Raw genomic sequence first — 16,510 nt, 5'->3', positions numbered from 1 at the left:
CCTTCCTTCCTTCCTTCCTATCTACCTTTCTTTCTTTCACTTTCCTTCCTTCCTTCCTTCCTTCCTTCCTTCCTTCCTTTCCCCCTTTCCTCCATTTCCATTTTCTCTCTCTTCTTCTTTCCGCCCTTCCTTCCTCTTTCTCCATTTTCTTTCTTCTCCCTTTCTCCTTCCTTCTTTCTTGTTTCCTTCCTTCTCCCCTCCCTCTTTCCCCTCTTTTCTTTCTTTCTCCCTTTTTCCTTCCTTCCTTTTTATCTTCCTCTTTTTCTCAATTTTCTTCCTTCTCCTTCCTCGCCTTCCTTCCTTCCTTCTTTCCTATCTACCTTCCTTCCTTCCTTCCTTCCTTCCTTCCTATCGACCTTTCTTTCTTTCACTTTCCTTCCTTCCTTCCTTCCTTCCTTCCTTCCTTCCCTTCCTTTCCCCTTTCCTCCATTTCCATTTTTCTCTCTTCTTCTTTCCGCCTTCCTTCCTCTTTCTCCATTTTCTTTCTTCTCCCTTTCTCCTTCCTTCTTTCTTGTTTCCTTCCTTCTCCCCCTCCCTCTTTCCCCTCTTTTTTTTCTTTCTCCCTTTTTCCTTCTTTCCTTTTTATCTTCCTCTTTTTCTCAATTATCTTCCTTCCCCATCCTCGCCTTCCTTCCTTCCTTCTTTTCCTATCTACCTTCCTTCCTTTCTCTTCCTTCCTTCCTTCCTTCCTTCCTTCCTTCCTTCCTTCCTTCCTTCCTTCCTTCCTTCCTTCCTTCCGTTCTCTTTCATTCTCTCTCTCCTTCCCCTTCTAGAACCCTTTTCTGCTGCCTTTCTTCCCCCTCCCCATTTCAACCATCCCCCCGCCCCTGCTTCCCTGCCTCCTATAAAAACCTCACCCTTTGCTAATACATCTTAAATGGACGCCTCTTATTATTTTTGCCCTTTGGATTATGAAGATAGCGTGTGCCTGAGAGCATCAAACCGCTGCTCTCCCAGAAGCGGCTGGAAACCTTAGAAATAAATGGAATTTGAGTCATCTCCTCCGAGGCCCCTCATTATTTTCTGTCTGGCCTCTGAAAAAGACGGGGTTCCTCGTTTTTGAGAGCAGCATTTATCCAGGGAATCAACCCTGAGTCCCCAATTGCACCCGGAGATAAAAGCTCAGATTTCTGAGGCGAGTGTGAAGATCGTGGCCCCATTTCGGCCCGGCGTCCGTTCTTAAGAACACTGCGGCATTTGTATATAATGGGAACACAGAATAAAAAATGTTCCCTATCTTTCTAAAGCCTCGGTAAGGTCATACCTGGAATGGCTGCATCTAGTTTTGGTCACCTCATAACACACACACAAAAAAAGATGTTGAGACTTTGGAAAAAGCGCAAAGAAGAGCAACTAGGTAAGATAGTTAGAGGCCTGGAGACTAAAACATACGAAGAAGGTCTGCAGGAATTGAGCGTGGATAGTCTAAAGAAAAGAAGAATTAGGGGCCACGTGATGGCAGTACTCCATTATTTGTGGAGCTGCCACAAGAACGGGGCGGGGGGTGGGGTTGGGTTGTCAAATTATTCCACAAAGCACTTGAAGGCAGGACAAGAAGCAACAGATGGAAGTTAATCCAGGATAGAAAGCAACCTGGAATTGAGGAGAAACTTCTTAATAGTTAGAATAATTAAACGGTGGAACTGCTTGCCAGCAGAAATTGTGAAGGCTCCATCACTGGAGTTTTTTTTTAAGAAGAGACTGGACAGCCGCTTGTCTGAAATGGTACTATAGGATCTCCTGCTTGAGCAGGGGGGCTGGACTAGAAGACCTCCAAGGTCCCTTCCAGCTCTATTCTGAAGAGAAGTTGCCCTCGGAAGTTGTGAGAGCACCATCACTTGAGACTTTCAAGAAGAAACTGGGTTCCCATCTGTCAGGAATGGTGTAGGGTCTCCTACTTGGGCGAGGGGTTGGACTAGATGACCTACAAGGTCCCTCCCAACAAGTGGTGGGATTCAAAAATTTTTTACTACCGGTTCTGTGAGCATGGCTTGGTGGCCGTGGCAGGGGAAAGATACTGCAAAATCTCCAGTCAGAGGTGGGATTTGCAAGTTCTCCGAACTACTCAAAATTTCCACTACTGGTTCTCCAGAACTGGTCAGAACCTGCTGAATGCAACCCCTGCTTCCAACTCTGATTATTTATCTATCTGTCTAAATGTGTCTTTTCTTTTATGTACACCGAGAGCATAAGCACCAAGAAAAATTCCTTGTGTGTCCAATCACACTTGGCCAATAAAGAATTAATTCTATCTGTATCTATCTGTCTGTCTGTCTGTCTGTCTGTCTATCTATTTATCTATCTATCTATCTAGCTATCATCTAGCTAGGTATCATTTAGCTATCTATCTATCATCTATCTATCTATCTATCTATCTATCTATCTATCTATCTATCATCTAGCTATCTATCATTTAGCTATCTATCTATCATCTATCTATCTATCCATCTATCCATCTATCATCTATCTATCTATTTATCTATCTATCTATCATCTATCTATCCATCTATTATCTATCTATCTATCTATCTATCTATCTATCTATCTATCTATCTATCATCTATCTATCCATCTATTATCTATCTATCTATCTATCTATCATCTAGCTATCTATCATTTAGCTATCTATCTATCTATCTATCTATCTATCTATCTATCTATCTATCTATCCATCCATCCATCCATCATCTATCTATCTATCTATCTATCTATCTATCATCTATCTATCCATCTATTATCTATCTATCTATCTATCTATCTATCTATCTATCTATCTATCATCTATCTATCTATCATCTATCTATCCATCTATCTATCTATCCATCCATCCATCCATCCATCTATCTATCTATCCATTTATCATCTATCTATCTATCTATCTATCTATCTATCCATCTATCATCTATCTATCTATTTATCCATCCATCCACCTACCTACCTACCTATCCATCATCTATCTATCTATCTATCTATCTATCTATCTATCTATCTAATCTTTCTGTCTATCTATCTATCTATCATCTATCTATCCATCCATCATCTATCTATCTATCTATCTATCTATCCATCCATCCATCCATCCATCCATCCATCCATCCATCCACCTACCTACCTACCTACCTACCTACCTATCCATCCATCTACCTACCTACCTACCTCTTTATCATCTATCGATCATCTATTTATCTATCTATCTATCTATCCATCCACCTACCTACCTACCTACCTCTTTATCATCTATCCATTATCTATCTATCTATCTATCTATCTATCTATCTATCTATCTATCTATCTATCTATCTAACCTATCGGTGCCTATTGATGAAAGCCATGCCAAATCTGGGTTTGATCCCTGCGCGAACCTTCCTGGGGAACCTTCAAACTCCTTAGCACTGAGAATCCATTTTTTGCAAGGCCACCGACCATCCAGTAAAGCCAATTAAAGTCCTTGCAACCGAAGCCATGTTGGTGGAAGGAACCGCAGCGCACACGGACGGTTTGATCCCCCTCCCCGCCCCCCGCCCAGTCTCACGCATCTGCACAGGTTGTGCTTTTCGACAACCCTGGAGCATCTCTGGGGAAGGAGAGACCTGGGCGCCTAATGGGAGGGGGTGCAGCAAGGACACGGATGGCGAGGAGGCCGCTGCCTCGCCGGGAGAAGAGGGGACGGACGTCCACAATCAGCCGAACCCCCGAGGCTGCCTCAGACCCAGCTTGTGCCAATCAACCTTAATGTTGTGGGGAAAGCAAAATGAGGAACTTTTTGCAATCCGTCTGATTTCATTAGGGAGGGAAACCAGGGACATGAAAGGAGAGTTGGAACGATTCATCAAGTTGCCAGCATAGCTGGGAAGAGTTTGGGGTTTGGGGGTTGTTGTTTTTTGGGGGGTGGGGTGAGAAAAATGGCTCACTTGACATTAAGGCCGATGTTCTTGTAATAAAAGAAGGAGCAAAGGGATAGATTTTGCTTTTTCTCGCGTCTTTTATTTTATTTTATGTATTTTGGTTTTGTTTTGCCTTTGTTATTTTTACAAATAGCTCAAGACACTGAACATATCCAATACGTCTTTCCTGCTCCTGTTTTCGCTGAGAGGCAGAGGGAGATTGGCCCCGCAATCACCGCGATGGCTTTCATATCTAAGACGAGACCAGAACTCACCGTCTCCCGGTAGTTGGCCCAAAGTCACCCGGTCAATTTACTTGCCAAAGGTGGGACTAGAATTCCCAGTCTCCTGGCGATTGGCCCAAAGTCACCCAGATGGCTTTCATACCTAAGGTGGAACTAGAATTCCCAGTCTCCTGGTGATTGGCCCAAAGTCACCCCAGCTGGTGTTCATACCTAAGGTGGAACTAGAATTCCCAGTCTCCTGGTGATTGGCCCAAAGTCACCCAGCTGACCTTTGTGCCTAAGGTGGGACTAGAACTCACAGTTTCCCGCTTTTTAACCGGGTTCCTTAACCCACTATAGCGAACGGTCTGGCTTCCTCACTGGCTTTGCTTGTTAGGAGTCAGCAAAGAACGTGTCGGGCTCTACATCTTACCAGCGTCCTGAAGCCGGACATTACGGCTGTGCCTTTGAGCTGTGAATCCCTGATCTGCGCTTGGAGTCCGGCATTGCAACTTGGCAGGCAGCCAAACCAGACCAGCAGAGAAGGGAGGGAGGGCGACATTTCACAGCCTCAGAAGTCAACTTCGGAATGTGGGAAGGCTGTGTAGCCTTTGAACTCAAGATAATACGGCTGGATGTTGGTTTGTTTGTTTGTGCAATGTATGGCTTTAACACAGTGCCGGGTTCAAAGCAAAGTGATCATTGTTATTTAAGATACTAATGGGGGGTGGGTAGGGTGAAGGGAGGAACGTAATATTACCTTAAGCATGGTGTAATTAGGCATGCGGTGGTGGGGTGGATAATTAGATAATGGGTGGATTAGGGTGGGGCGGAGGTCATTGGGCAGGGATGGATAAAACAATGTTGAGAGTTTTCAGTGCTGACTTTACATGGACGTCCGTTGTTACATCTCTTGCCATGATTGTGAACACAGCAATAAACTCTTCAGTTTCAACTCTGCAAGTGTGAGTAACATGGTTCATTGACTGAAGTCTCCAGTTCTTGGCAGAGATCGACAGAACATCACAAATGGGGTTGTTTCCCAACCTGGCTGGGGAATTCTGGGAATCGGAGCCCATACATCTTTAAATTGGCAAGATTGATCTATTCTACACTACTGACCCGAGCAATTTAACATTTGCTTAAATCTGTGTTGCTTTGCCTACACTTTAGGTGCTATACTTCAGTTTTTAAAATCTTTTTTAGTATATGGTTTTTAGAAAGGCTGTACCAATATCAGTGTTCTTATTACTCTTAATTTTGAGTGACTTCCTATCAACGAGATGAAGGACTTCAAAGCAATCCTTGAAAATGATTTGTTAGATTTCATTTTCTAAAAGAGAAATTTTGGTTAGAAAGTGTATAAATAAGTAATGGGTCAATGAACGGTATTTCTGAAGTTTTATCTTTTTGCCAGCGTTTAATTTCTCTGGATGTAGAAAGATGGATTTTGATATCTATGCGGGTTCTGACCTCTGTTGGCAAATTCTCCAGTGTGAACCAAACATTGAATTGAGGAGTTATTTTGAAGAGAATATCCAAGGCAAATGTTATGAGTAGTCAATCCTCCATTTTTGACCAGAATTTCCATTGCTAAGCTCTTGTTAAGTAAATCATGCCCTATTTTTGTCAAAGTCCACCCTGGCCAGGGAATTCTGGGAGTTGAAGTCCACCCTGGATAGGGAATTCTGGGAGTCAAAGTCCACCCTGGATAGGGAATTCTGGGAGTCGAAGTCCACCCTGGCCAGGGAATTCTGGGAGTCGAAGTCCACCCTGGATAGGGAATTCTGGGAGTCGAAGTCCACCCTGAATAGGGAATTCTGGGAGTCGAAGTCCACCCTGGATAGGGAATTCTGGGAGTCGAAGTCCACCCTGGATAGGGAATTCTGGGAGTCGAAGTCCACCCTGAATAGGGAATTCTGGGAGTTGAAGGCCACCTTGGATAGAGAATTCTGGGAGTTGAAGTCCACCTTGGATAGAGAATTCTGGGAGTTGAAGGCCAGTCTGGCTGGGGAATTCTGTGGTACCTCAAAAAGGACTACACATTGAGGCCAGCCTTCATTTTATTTCAGTGTGATCCACAGCCCAGAAAAGCACATTCTGGAAAATATTCCTGCAGTAAACTGATTGACAGGAGGAATGAAATCAACCTAAATCAAGAGTTTATAAACAGGTCTTTTCCTTTGAGAGAGACACAGTGAGAAAAGGAAAAAAAACAGAACCCAGGAATATTTCAGAAATAGAATAGGAATCCCATTCTTCTTGTTTTGCAGAACAGGAATATCTAAAATATTTAATATGAAGGAAAAATAAGAAGCTTTCTTATAGGTGGGTTTCCGTAGTGTAGCGGTTATCACGTTCGCCTCACACGCGAAAGGTCCCCGGTTCAATCCCGGGCGGAAACATTTTTATTTATTTAACGTAGTTTATTTTTTATTTTCTGCATTCAAGTTGCATTTCAGAATTGCACTGGGTTCAAAGAGTTTCCAAGTTCCTTTTTCTTCACCTTTTTCAATTAATGGGTCGCTTTAATCGAGTTAGCTTCGTTCTTGCATGGTGCAAAGCAATCTGAGAACGAAAAATTAAAGTTACAGGAGTGCCCCCAACGCCCCCTTCAAATAAAACCAGATTTCCTGCCAAAGGTGCAATGGATTTGCAGGAATTGGGGGAAGAATAGGATGAGGAAAAGAGATGGAAATGAGCACGCCGAGGGGAAATAAGGGAATTAACAGAGGGTGCTTGACAGCAATCCGTGGATATAATTTTTAGTAAATAAAATCAAAGTTGGTTATTATTGCGAAATTAACAAAAACAACTTTGCGTTGGCCGGGAATCGAACCCGGGTCAACTGCTTGGAAGGCAGCTATGCTAACCACTATACCACCAACGCCGCTTCGGGAGCTTGTCTTCCTTCTACTCCCATTTCTAACCGTCACTCAATGCGGGCGAAACCATTTCTGAACCACGACACGAATATTGTTTTTCTGCATTAAATGTCGTTCGTCCCAAAGATTTTTTTTTTTAAAAAAATGCTCCGCAGGTAACGAGAAAGAAACGGCTATTTGGCTGGGTAGGTCTATTTGCCTTTCCTGGAAGGCACAATCCACTTCCCTCCTTTTTTTAAGGAAATGGTTTCTTCCGCCTCAGGTGCCGGGCTCCACCGCACTGGTTACCTTGGCAACGTCGGCCGCTGCCATGGCAACGTGGCCCAGCGCCGCCATTCTCTTCTTTCGGGAACCGTTCCGTCCAAAGAACGGTCCTTGAGTTTAGTTTCATTTTAACACAAAATTTGTGAGTTTAATTTCATTTTACACATAACTAATGTCATTTGTAGGTTTTCTGTTTGCAACCGTCAGGAGTTGGCTACGGTATGGCAGATACGAAGCGTGAAAAGTTAAAAAGCGACAGAATTTTGTAATTCTCAAGTCGTTTTTTTCATTTCCTCGAACCTTCCAACCCTTTTCTCTCAGCCACGCTATCTCCCCCCAATATTATCGAATGGTTCTTTCCAAAAAAACCCTTCATATTTTGAATGAAATAGTCCCGCCCCCAATCTCCGAACTGGGGCTCCGCGCCAACCCCCAATCTCGCGAGACCATGCCTCACCGGTATTTTATGGTCCACCCCTCGCGAGAACTTGGAAGAAATCCCTCCCTCTCAATTCTCCCCCCCGCCCACTTCCCCGTCCTTCTCGCGAGATGACGCAGCGTCCCGAAGGAGGCCGACACCCTCTTCCGCTTCCGGGCGAAAGGTCGCGGTGGGAGGCTCGAAGAGACCGGCGGTTTCCCTTCCCCCCTTCCCCGTTTTCGGGACCTCCTGAGTCCACAGGAAAGGAAATGGAGCGGGAGTGACGCCGCCACGGGACCTCCCGACCCCTCCCTTCCCCCTTTTCCCCCACAGCGGACAAGCCACGGCCTTGGGGGGGAGGCCGGCAAGCCACGTCTTGAGTGCCGGACTGGCGGGTAAGGTGGGGGAGGGGAGGGGTGAAATGGGGAAAGAAACCCCGCCCTTGAGGAGCGCTGGCCACGCCCTGAGAAGGGAGCGCGCGGCTTGGCCACGCCCCGTTCGGCGCCCAACGGCCGCGACCGAAGCTCGCGTGTGGCGGGGGGTGGGTGGGTGGGCGGGGCTTGTGGCCACGCCCTTCGCGGGGAGGGAGGGAGGGAGCGAGAGGCCACGCCATCTTGCGGCCGCCCTCCAGGGAGCGTGGCCACGCCCCTCGGACCCTGGCACTCACGTGATGCGCGCGCCGGGGCCGGAGAGGAGGCGAGCCCGGGCAGCGCCTGGAGGCGTTTGGGGGTCTAAGGGCGTGATGGGAGCTGGCCTGGCCTGGGATTGCCCTCACCTGCCCTGGGCTGGAGCGTGAGAAAGGGGTAGATTCATTCATGGCTTCTCCTTTGGCTCAGCTGCAGCGTTTCTCCACCTGGGCAGCTTTCAGATGGGGGTGGGGGGGAGAGAGAGAGAGAGAGAAAGACTGCAACTCCCAGAATTCCCAGGCAGCAAAGCTACCTGGGGAATTCTGGGAGTTGTAGTCTTCCCCCCATCTGAAAGCTGCCAGGATAGAGAAACACAGCTCTTTTGGCTCTGGGTGGAAGATGGATCCTTCAGGGAGGTGACCTTTGGAGGGAGGGAGGGAGGGAGGGAGGGAGACAATGCGCCCTGGAATGGAATCATTCATCCTGGGCTGCCTCTTTCTCTGGGGTTGTATTTCCTGACGCTTCGCTTGCCCTCCTGTTTTATGGGCATCTAGTGGAACTCCTGGAGGTGGGCAACTATGGCCCCTTTATGACTTGTGGACTTCAACTCCCAAAATTCCTGAGCTAGCTTGCTCAGGAATTCTGGAAGTTGAAGTCCATAATTCATAAAAGGGCCATAGTTGCCCACCCCTGCACTAGATGCACATAAGGCTTTCAAGAAGAGGCTGGACTGTCATTTGTCAGAAATGGTGCAGGGTCTCCTGCTTGGGTGGGTTGGGGTTGGACTTGATGACCTCCAAGGTCCCTTCCAACTCTGTTAATCTGTTAAAATGGGTGAGGGGGAATTGGGGTTTTTTTTTTTGTGTGTGTGTGTGTAATAGAAACCTGGCTGTGATTGTAGGACATTGTCTTTTATTTATTTTCTATATTATTGCGTGACGAGTCTGTTGTATGAATCTATAGAAAGGAACATTTGTAGCTCAGGGTTGAATTGTGGGGGTCCTGGGGTGCTCTCTGAGCTGGGTGGTTTCTTGCAGACGTTTTGTGACCCAGCTAGGCAACATCATCAGCACTGGAAGAGAGTAGAATTTGTGGAGAGGAGTAGTTCCTTAATATTCTCTGAGCTGGGTGGTTTTCTTGCAGATGTTTTGTGACCCAGCCAGGTAACCCCTTCAGTGCTAGAAGGGAAGAGGGGTTTATGGAGAGGAGGAGGGAAAAGGAGAACTGTGAGGTTCCTTAGTGCTCTTTGAGCTTGGTTGTTTTTGTGGAGACGTTTTGTGACTCGGCTAGGGAACATAATCAGTGTTAGAAGGGAATGGGGTTTGCAGAGAGGAGGAGGATATGGACATTGGGGTCCCTGGTGCTCTCTGAGCTTGGTGGTTTTCATGCAAACATAGGTAACATTATCAGGGCTAGAAGGGAAAGGGGTTTGAGGAGGAGGAAGAAGACTGTGGGGTCCTTAGTTTGGTGGTTTTCTTGCAGACGTTTCATGACCCATCTAGGTAACATCGTCAGTGCTAGAAGGAAGAGTGGGGTTTGCAGGATAAGGACTTTGTGGTCCTTGGTGTTCTCTGAGCTTGGCGGTTTTCTTGCAGACGTTTCACAGCCCATCTAGGTGCTGTCATTACCAGGAAGGTCACAGTTGTATGGATGGGCTGCTGTCACGTGAAAGCAATAACAAAGTACAATAATTTACTTTTAGGTTCGTAGCAATTATATTGGATTATGCTGGGTTGGACGAGAGGACGAGTTTGGTAAATTAAGGTGGGAATTGGGTCTGCAGCATTGCAAAGACCCTTGATTACGGTAGTCCTTTCTGGCTAAATTTGAATTAAAACATGTTCTCAAACCAGCGATGGAAAAGGTCAGGCCAATAGAGGAAAGAATATTACTCGGGGTTGAACTGTGAGGTCCTGGGTGCTCTCTGAGCTTTGCTGTTGTTGTTTTGCAGACATTTCAACCAAAAACTGCAGTCCTGTTACATCAACGTTCATTTTCAAATTCATAAACAATTCTATTTATTCAAGCAAAGCTTGCCTGATCTGATCTGTTGGTGCCCTCTCTGTTTTTGTCTGGGGGTGGGTGGGTGGCTAGAAAGGTACACGAGTTCAAACCATCAATGATCAGGCCAACCTTTATTTTGATAGGTGAATGTTAATGTAATAGGCCTGGGATTCCTGAGTCACGTCAATTATAAAAGTTATAAGCTTTATCTACCGGATTGCAGTCTCAGTATACAATTTGGGATGTGATCCACTTGTGTGTGTGTGTTTTTATTTAGGAGCTGGATAATTATACACAGAGGCACTTTTCTAGGAAAATGAGAAAATGCTAGAACTACTAATATGCAGTTTTCTGATCGGAGGTTTTTTCCCCCCCTCCTTAAAAAAGAATCTACATTTCATTCACTTTCATTCTTGAGATTGCTAGCAGATTCCAGAATTAGCATGCAGAAACTCTCCAATTCAGTCCTTGGTAACTGCCCTGTAATGTTTGGGGGAAAAACAACAGAATAACAGAGTTGGAAGGGACCTTGGAGGTCTTCTAGTCCAACCCCCTGCTTAGGCAGAAACCCTACACCATTTCAGACAAACGGTTATCTAATCTCTTCTTAAAAACCTCCAGTGTTGGAGCATCCACAACTTCTGGAGGCAATTCCTCCTCCTACTTATTAATTGTTCTAAATGTCAGGAAAGATTTTCCTTGGTTCTGAGTTGCTGAAACGTTTAAAAGGTGTTGCATGCTATTCTGCAATACAAAATCCTTTATGGGCCTTTCACGGTATGCTGGGATGTAGTCGGACCCAAATTTAAATCAAATTGCATACAGTTTTTGAAATTACTTGCCATTTATTTAGTATTTTGCCTTTAAAATTATAATTGGCGGGGAGAGATGAGTTGGACACTCCTAACGCAATGGGGTTATTTTGATCCAGGTTTTATGGGTGAAATAAAATTCATTTTAGCTAGACTGTTTAATTAGCGGCCTCTCTTACGCTTCTGCTTTTCTTCCTTTTTCCTCCACACAGTTTCTTATCCCGTCTAAGGCTCGCTTAGCAGTTGATGCAGAAAATAAAGAGGGCTCGGCTGGAAAACGAAAGCACAGGAAGTTGGAGAAGGTAACTTTCCTCAGGGGGCCTGTTTTCTCTTTGAGGAGGCTGGGATTGTCCATTGGTGCAACGTTAAGAACAGGCAGCTACAGCTTATAGCAGGTTGTTCCATGTTGCTCGTCATAATATTTACTTTTGGATGAAGAAAAAAAAAAACAACACGGTGTTTTGCTCTCTTAATTAGACAGCTCGCTAAACATTTCTGCGGGTCATTTTGTGTCCCTGGTGTTTTGAAAATGGGGGCTTTTATAAAGTCATAAGAGTTGGAAGGGATCTTGGAGGTCTTATAGTCCAACCCCTTCTGCCCAAGGCAAAGTCTTTATACCACCTGAGACAAACATTCCAATATTTTCTTGAAAGCTTCCAGCAATGGAGTTCCCACAACTCCATACTGTTTAATATTTCTCCCTATATGGGGGTCTCTGGTACTCACTGAACTTGGTTGCTTTCTTGCAGACTTCTCATTACCCTACTAGGTAACATCATCAGTGCTTGAAGAGTGTGGAGTTGGAGGCCGGCTGTTGGGTCCCTGATGCTCTTTGAGCTTGGTTTTTTTTTTTTTAATCTTACCCTTTGTTTATATGCCTCTCAACCCAAGACAAAATCATTTAGATGCTTCAGGTGTCTTTAAATCTCTACGTCCTTTGGAAAGCGTTTTCCGTTTTGTCCCCCCCGTAATCACCTACGCGAGGGACAAGATGACTTAGTGAGTTTGTGTATGTGTGGTGAGGTTTGACTATGAAAATGAGGAAGGCAGTTTGCCATATTTAATCAGCAGGGGGTTAGATCATTTATGACTCTGTCTGTCTCTCTTTCCCTCAAACTGACCTTCAAAATATAAACTCCGCTCAGCCTTAAAATAAGAGGCGGCTTCATCCCTAGGCGTTCTTTTCCTTTGCTTTTTAATCTGAGTTTCTTTTGTTCCTTAGCTCCTCATCGTCACCGGTTGTGCAGTTAAGGCCCCGGATGTTTTAACGTGGACATTTTGTTTTTGTTTAAAAAAAAACACAAAACCCCAGAGATAATCTCTTTGTCTTCCAAAATTTCTTACGGAGCTGTTGAGGCATTTTAAAAAGGCTATTGATTGATTAAAGGCGCTTGGAGATGTTGAAATCAAGCTGACATTCCCTGGAACGGGCGGGGTGGGTGGGAATTCTTAAGGCAGGATTTTATAGCTATCCGTGAAGATTAATTTTTGAGTTGAAGATTTGAATTTATTTATTTTTCCTGAGTCAACTTCAGGGGGCACCTTCCCTCCTTTGATACTGATTTCACTTTACTGTGAGTTGGATGTTCCTTTTTCAGAACATAGAATCAGAGGGCTGAAAGGGACCTAAGAGGTCTTCTAGTCCAACCCCCTGCTCAGGGCAGGAGATCTTATACCAGTGGTCCCCAACCTTTCCAGCTGCCCGGCCTGGTATGTGCGTGCGTGTGCGTGTGAGTGGCAGGAGCTAGCTCGCACACAGGTCCATTTGTGCAAGTGATAGGCACGCATCCTCCACTCGCACAAATGAGCTTTGTGCGAGTGGAGGATACTTGGCGCTCATGCACGAAGCTCCACTCGCAAAATCAGCAGGCATTTGCGCTTGTGCTTGCACGCATAGCTCCACGTGCAGGAGTGGAGAGTGCTTACACTCAATTAAATTTGCGTGCAAGGGCAATCGCCTTCTGCCTCGTGCACGTCGAGCTTCACGCATAGGTGGTTATCCAGCCTTATTTTTAAAAGCCTCCAGTGTTGGAACCCCCACAATTCCTGGGGGCAAGCTATTCCGAGGATTAATTGTTCTCTGGAAACTTCTCCTTATTTCTTGGTTGGATCTCTCTTTCATGAACTTCGGCCGTTCGTTGCTTCTTGCCCTGCCTTGAAGTGCTTTGGAAAAGAGGTTGACCCTCTCTTCTTTGTGGCGGCCCCTCAAGTACTGGAAGACAATTATCATGTTCCTCCCTTAATCCTTCTCTTGGATAGTCCCAAATGTGCTTTTATTTTTTTTTTCCAAGGGGCGACAGGACTTTCTGGTTTGTGTTTGAAGACGTTTCACTTCTCATCCAAGACATTTCACTTCTCATCATTGCTCTGACTGGATGATGGGGAGCAGAAGGATTTATATTCCTGGCAGACAGCTTGGTCATTTGCGTTCTTTTTAAGAGAGTCCTTGAGGCGGCTTGGAGGTTTTCTTGTGTCCTCAGGGTCACCTGAATATCCACAAATGTGTGTGGAGCCTTCTTGGAACCGCTGAAAGGTCTGCGTTGTGGAGCCGCGCTTTCTGCAGGATGTTCTGCGGAAAGCACAGGATTTCTGCAGGGACCAGGAGCAGAGAACACTTGAGGGACACAGGCACAAACCTCCAAGCGGCCTCAACGACCCTCTGAAAGGATGCAAATGACCATTTTTCTGCAAAGGAGTATAAATCCTTCCGTTCCCCACCGTCCAATCCGAGCTGAAGAAGAATTTTTGGATGAGAAGTGAAATGTCTTCAAAGAAAAACCAGAAAGTCCGATTGCCTTTGGGACAACCGTGACCTGAGAATCTCCATAGACTTCTCTTTGGTAGGCGACACACACCTGGCTCCCTCAACGGTTCATCCTGCGATTTAGTCTCCAAACCTTCGTTGCTCTTCCGGGTCTCCACATCTGTTTTGTATCGTTGGTTCAATTCCACCCTGAATGACGGTCCTAAAGAGGATACTTCCTCGTTGGGTGATTGTCGTATCCCTTAGTATGGGAATGCACGAATAACGAAAACAAAATCCCCCTTTATTTGGCCTTGAGACGGAGACGCAGCCCTGGCGTTTAAACACAGTCACCCCCTGGCCTTGAAGACCACGTCAGGAATCGGGTGAGAGGCTGCAGGAAGTTGCATCAGAATATTTGTTTGGATTTTTCTTTGAGGGGAGAGAGGCCAAATCGGTGCGTGGTTGGTTTTTTTTTGCACAGCTGTCTGGGGTGAGTGATCATTGATTTTCAAAAAGGTTTTAGGAAAAAGGGTCCTTGGTGCTATTTTGAGCGTGGTCGCTTTCACGGCCACAACTCATTGCGAGTCCGAGAAGGCTTTGCAATGTTTTTTTTATTTTTTTCTAAGTTGTCCAAGCGATATTCAAAGAAGTCTTGGTGTCCCTTGCTGGACAATTTGTACAGCTTTTCTTACCCAGAATAGAAAGTTCTTTTTTTTTTTCCCCCTGTCTTTCGTACATTCCCCAGAATTGTTTTTGATGTTTTGGAAAAGACAAGAGTTGAGGGATTAGACCCCTCAAAATGGTCCACCGAGTGTTGTTCCTTCAAGCTGTTGCCTTCAAGTAGTGTACATACAGGTAGTCCTTGACCTACAACAGTTCTTTGTTTCCCCAAAAATACAACCTACCCTGAAAGTAAGCCCTAACTTGTGCACTCAATATAAGCCCTACCCCCAAATAAGCCCTAATTAAGATCCCGCCCATTCCAGAGTGCATGGGTAAAATTTAAGCTAGGGTGAGGATTGGGGTGATGGAGCTGCCCTACTACTTACCTTTGGATAGTTGTAGCCGGGCCTGGCACACCTCGACACCCTGCCTTGCCGGCCCATTTCTTCTGCAGCTGGCAAGGCTTTCCTGAAGGCCTCTGGAGCTGATAACAAAGCTCTGGATCGATCCAGAGCTCCATTATTGGCTGCAGAGGCCTTCAGGAAAGCCTCGCCGGCCGCAGAAGAAGTTCCTGAAGGCCTCTGACAACGAAAAGGAGGCTGGGGGCGACGCGTGCAAGTGAGGCCCAAAATAAGACCTGCTACCTTTTTTGGTGCCCCCCCCCCAAAAAAAAGACAGGGTCTTATTTTGGGGGAAACCTGGGTGGTGACTGTTCATAGTTACCCTGAAAATGAGAAAAAGTGACTTGAACGTTTTTTACGCTTAACGACCATTGCAGCATCCCCATGGATAACATAACCAGAATTCGTACCCGTGGCAACGGACTCGTACTTCTAACGGTCGCAGTGTCCTGGACTCCGTTGATCCCCTTTTGGGATCTTCTGAATGAGCAAAGTCAACGTGGAAACCGGACTTGCATAGCAACCGTATTACTAACTTCATCACTGTAGTCATTTCCCTTGGCAGCTGCCGCAAGAAAGGCCTTAAAATGGCCCCAAACTGACTTCAACAAACGTCTCGCTTAGTAACAGAAATTCAGGGCTCCGTTGTAGTCATAAGTCAAGGACTTCCTGCATTTGGCCACCTGATGGGAGAGGGCCCTGTTGAGGAAGGAGTGGGACGGTCCTGCGGATTAGCAGCTTGGAGAGGACCGGTGTGAAGGGTGGCTGATAGCAAGCGAGCGTCTTCTGTAACTTTAGTACAGGCTGTCCTCAAGTTATGGTGGTGATTGTCGTCAGCCATGCCGCAGTGCGAACAGCTCAGTTTTACGACCCTTGTTTTAAGGATCGCAAGCAATTCGCCGTGTTGTTAAATGGATCTGCGGTCTGGCTCAAAAAAAAAAAAAAAAAAGACCCGGCCTTATTATATGAGAAACACAGTAGTATTTTGTATAGTATTATTAACAGGCTTTAATGCTAAGGGGTTCTACTCCCCGTCCCCACATGAAAAGAAATCTCTTCCAAATGCAAAACACAAGCAGAGGAGAGGAGTTTCTGTTTTAATTTCACAACCCCAAGCAGCTTTAGTACAGAACAGTTGAGCTAAGCCACGCCCAGGCTCCTTGCTGTCTCCTTGTTCACACAGCAAATGCTGTTTCAACTTTCCAAACAGCCCTCAACTCTCCACACACACTGACAGGGACGCTAGCCAGGTGAATACCGATGGATGCTGGTAGGCAGAGGCAGAATTTTTTCCCCTTATTTTCCTCCCCAAAAACTAAGCCCGACCCCATAGTTTCGTAGCGAAGCCTGGGTATCCAGCTAGTATGGGAATATTGCTGTCATGTCCCTCCTTGTCTCTAGACTGGCCAAATACAAATCCTGCAACCCTTCTTCACATCTCCAGGCCTTTAATCCTCTTAGTTGCTCTTGTTTCCACTTTTTCCAAAGCTCTCAACGTCTTTTTTTTTGTAACCTGGTGACCAAAACCGGATGCAGTTATTCCAGGCATGGCCTTGCTAAGGCGTTGTTAAAGGCAGATCCTT

General features: G+C 45.7%; 1 protein-coding gene, 1 long non-coding RNA gene and 2 other non-coding genes across 7 annotated transcripts in view; 2 read left to right on the top strand and 2 right to left on the bottom strand.

Annotated features, from left to right (window-relative positions):
• LOC148128374 (uncharacterized) overlaps positions 1 to 16,510 on the bottom strand; it is a 452,998-nt gene that overhangs the window by 61,040 nt on the left and 375,448 nt on the right. The gene's annotated exons all lie outside the window — the stretch shown is intronic.
• TRNAV-CAC (transfer RNA valine (anticodon CAC)) lies at positions 6,441 to 6,513 on the top strand. Its single transcript has one exon. It is a non-coding gene; the product is annotated as a tRNA-Val (tRNA).
• Positions 6,927 to 6,998, bottom strand: TRNAG-UCC (transfer RNA glycine (anticodon UCC)). Its single transcript has one exon. It is a non-coding gene; the product is annotated as a tRNA-Gly (tRNA).
• Positions 7,851 to 16,510, top strand: part of DPP9 (dipeptidyl peptidase 9) — a 74,380-nt gene continuing 65,720 nt past the window's right edge. For 2 of the 4 annotated variants that reach the window (XM_087922630.1, XM_087922626.1), the window contains exons 1-2: positions 7,851 to 8,070; positions 11,330 to 11,419. In XM_087922630.1, the coding sequence (XP_087778756.1) occupies positions 11,364 to 11,419 (56 nt within the window). In that variant the 5' untranslated portion in view covers positions 7,851 to 8,070; positions 11,330 to 11,363. Of the gene's footprint in view, positions 8,071 to 8,326; positions 8,479 to 11,329; positions 11,420 to 16,510 lie in introns of those variants that run through there. The other 2 variants (XM_087922627.1, XM_087922628.1) reach the window with 2 other exon arrangements.

This window comes from Pseudonaja textilis, chromosome 1, assembly GCF_049901715.1.
Source record: "Pseudonaja textilis isolate UNSWEBS1 chromosome 1, rPseTex1.2, whole genome shotgun sequence".
In the NCBI taxonomy this organism is placed as follows: domain Eukaryota; kingdom Metazoa; phylum Chordata; class Lepidosauria; order Squamata; family Elapidae; genus Pseudonaja; species Pseudonaja textilis.
Note: the sequence above shows the minus strand (reverse complement) of the source record. Positions and strands in the feature narration are given on the sequence as shown.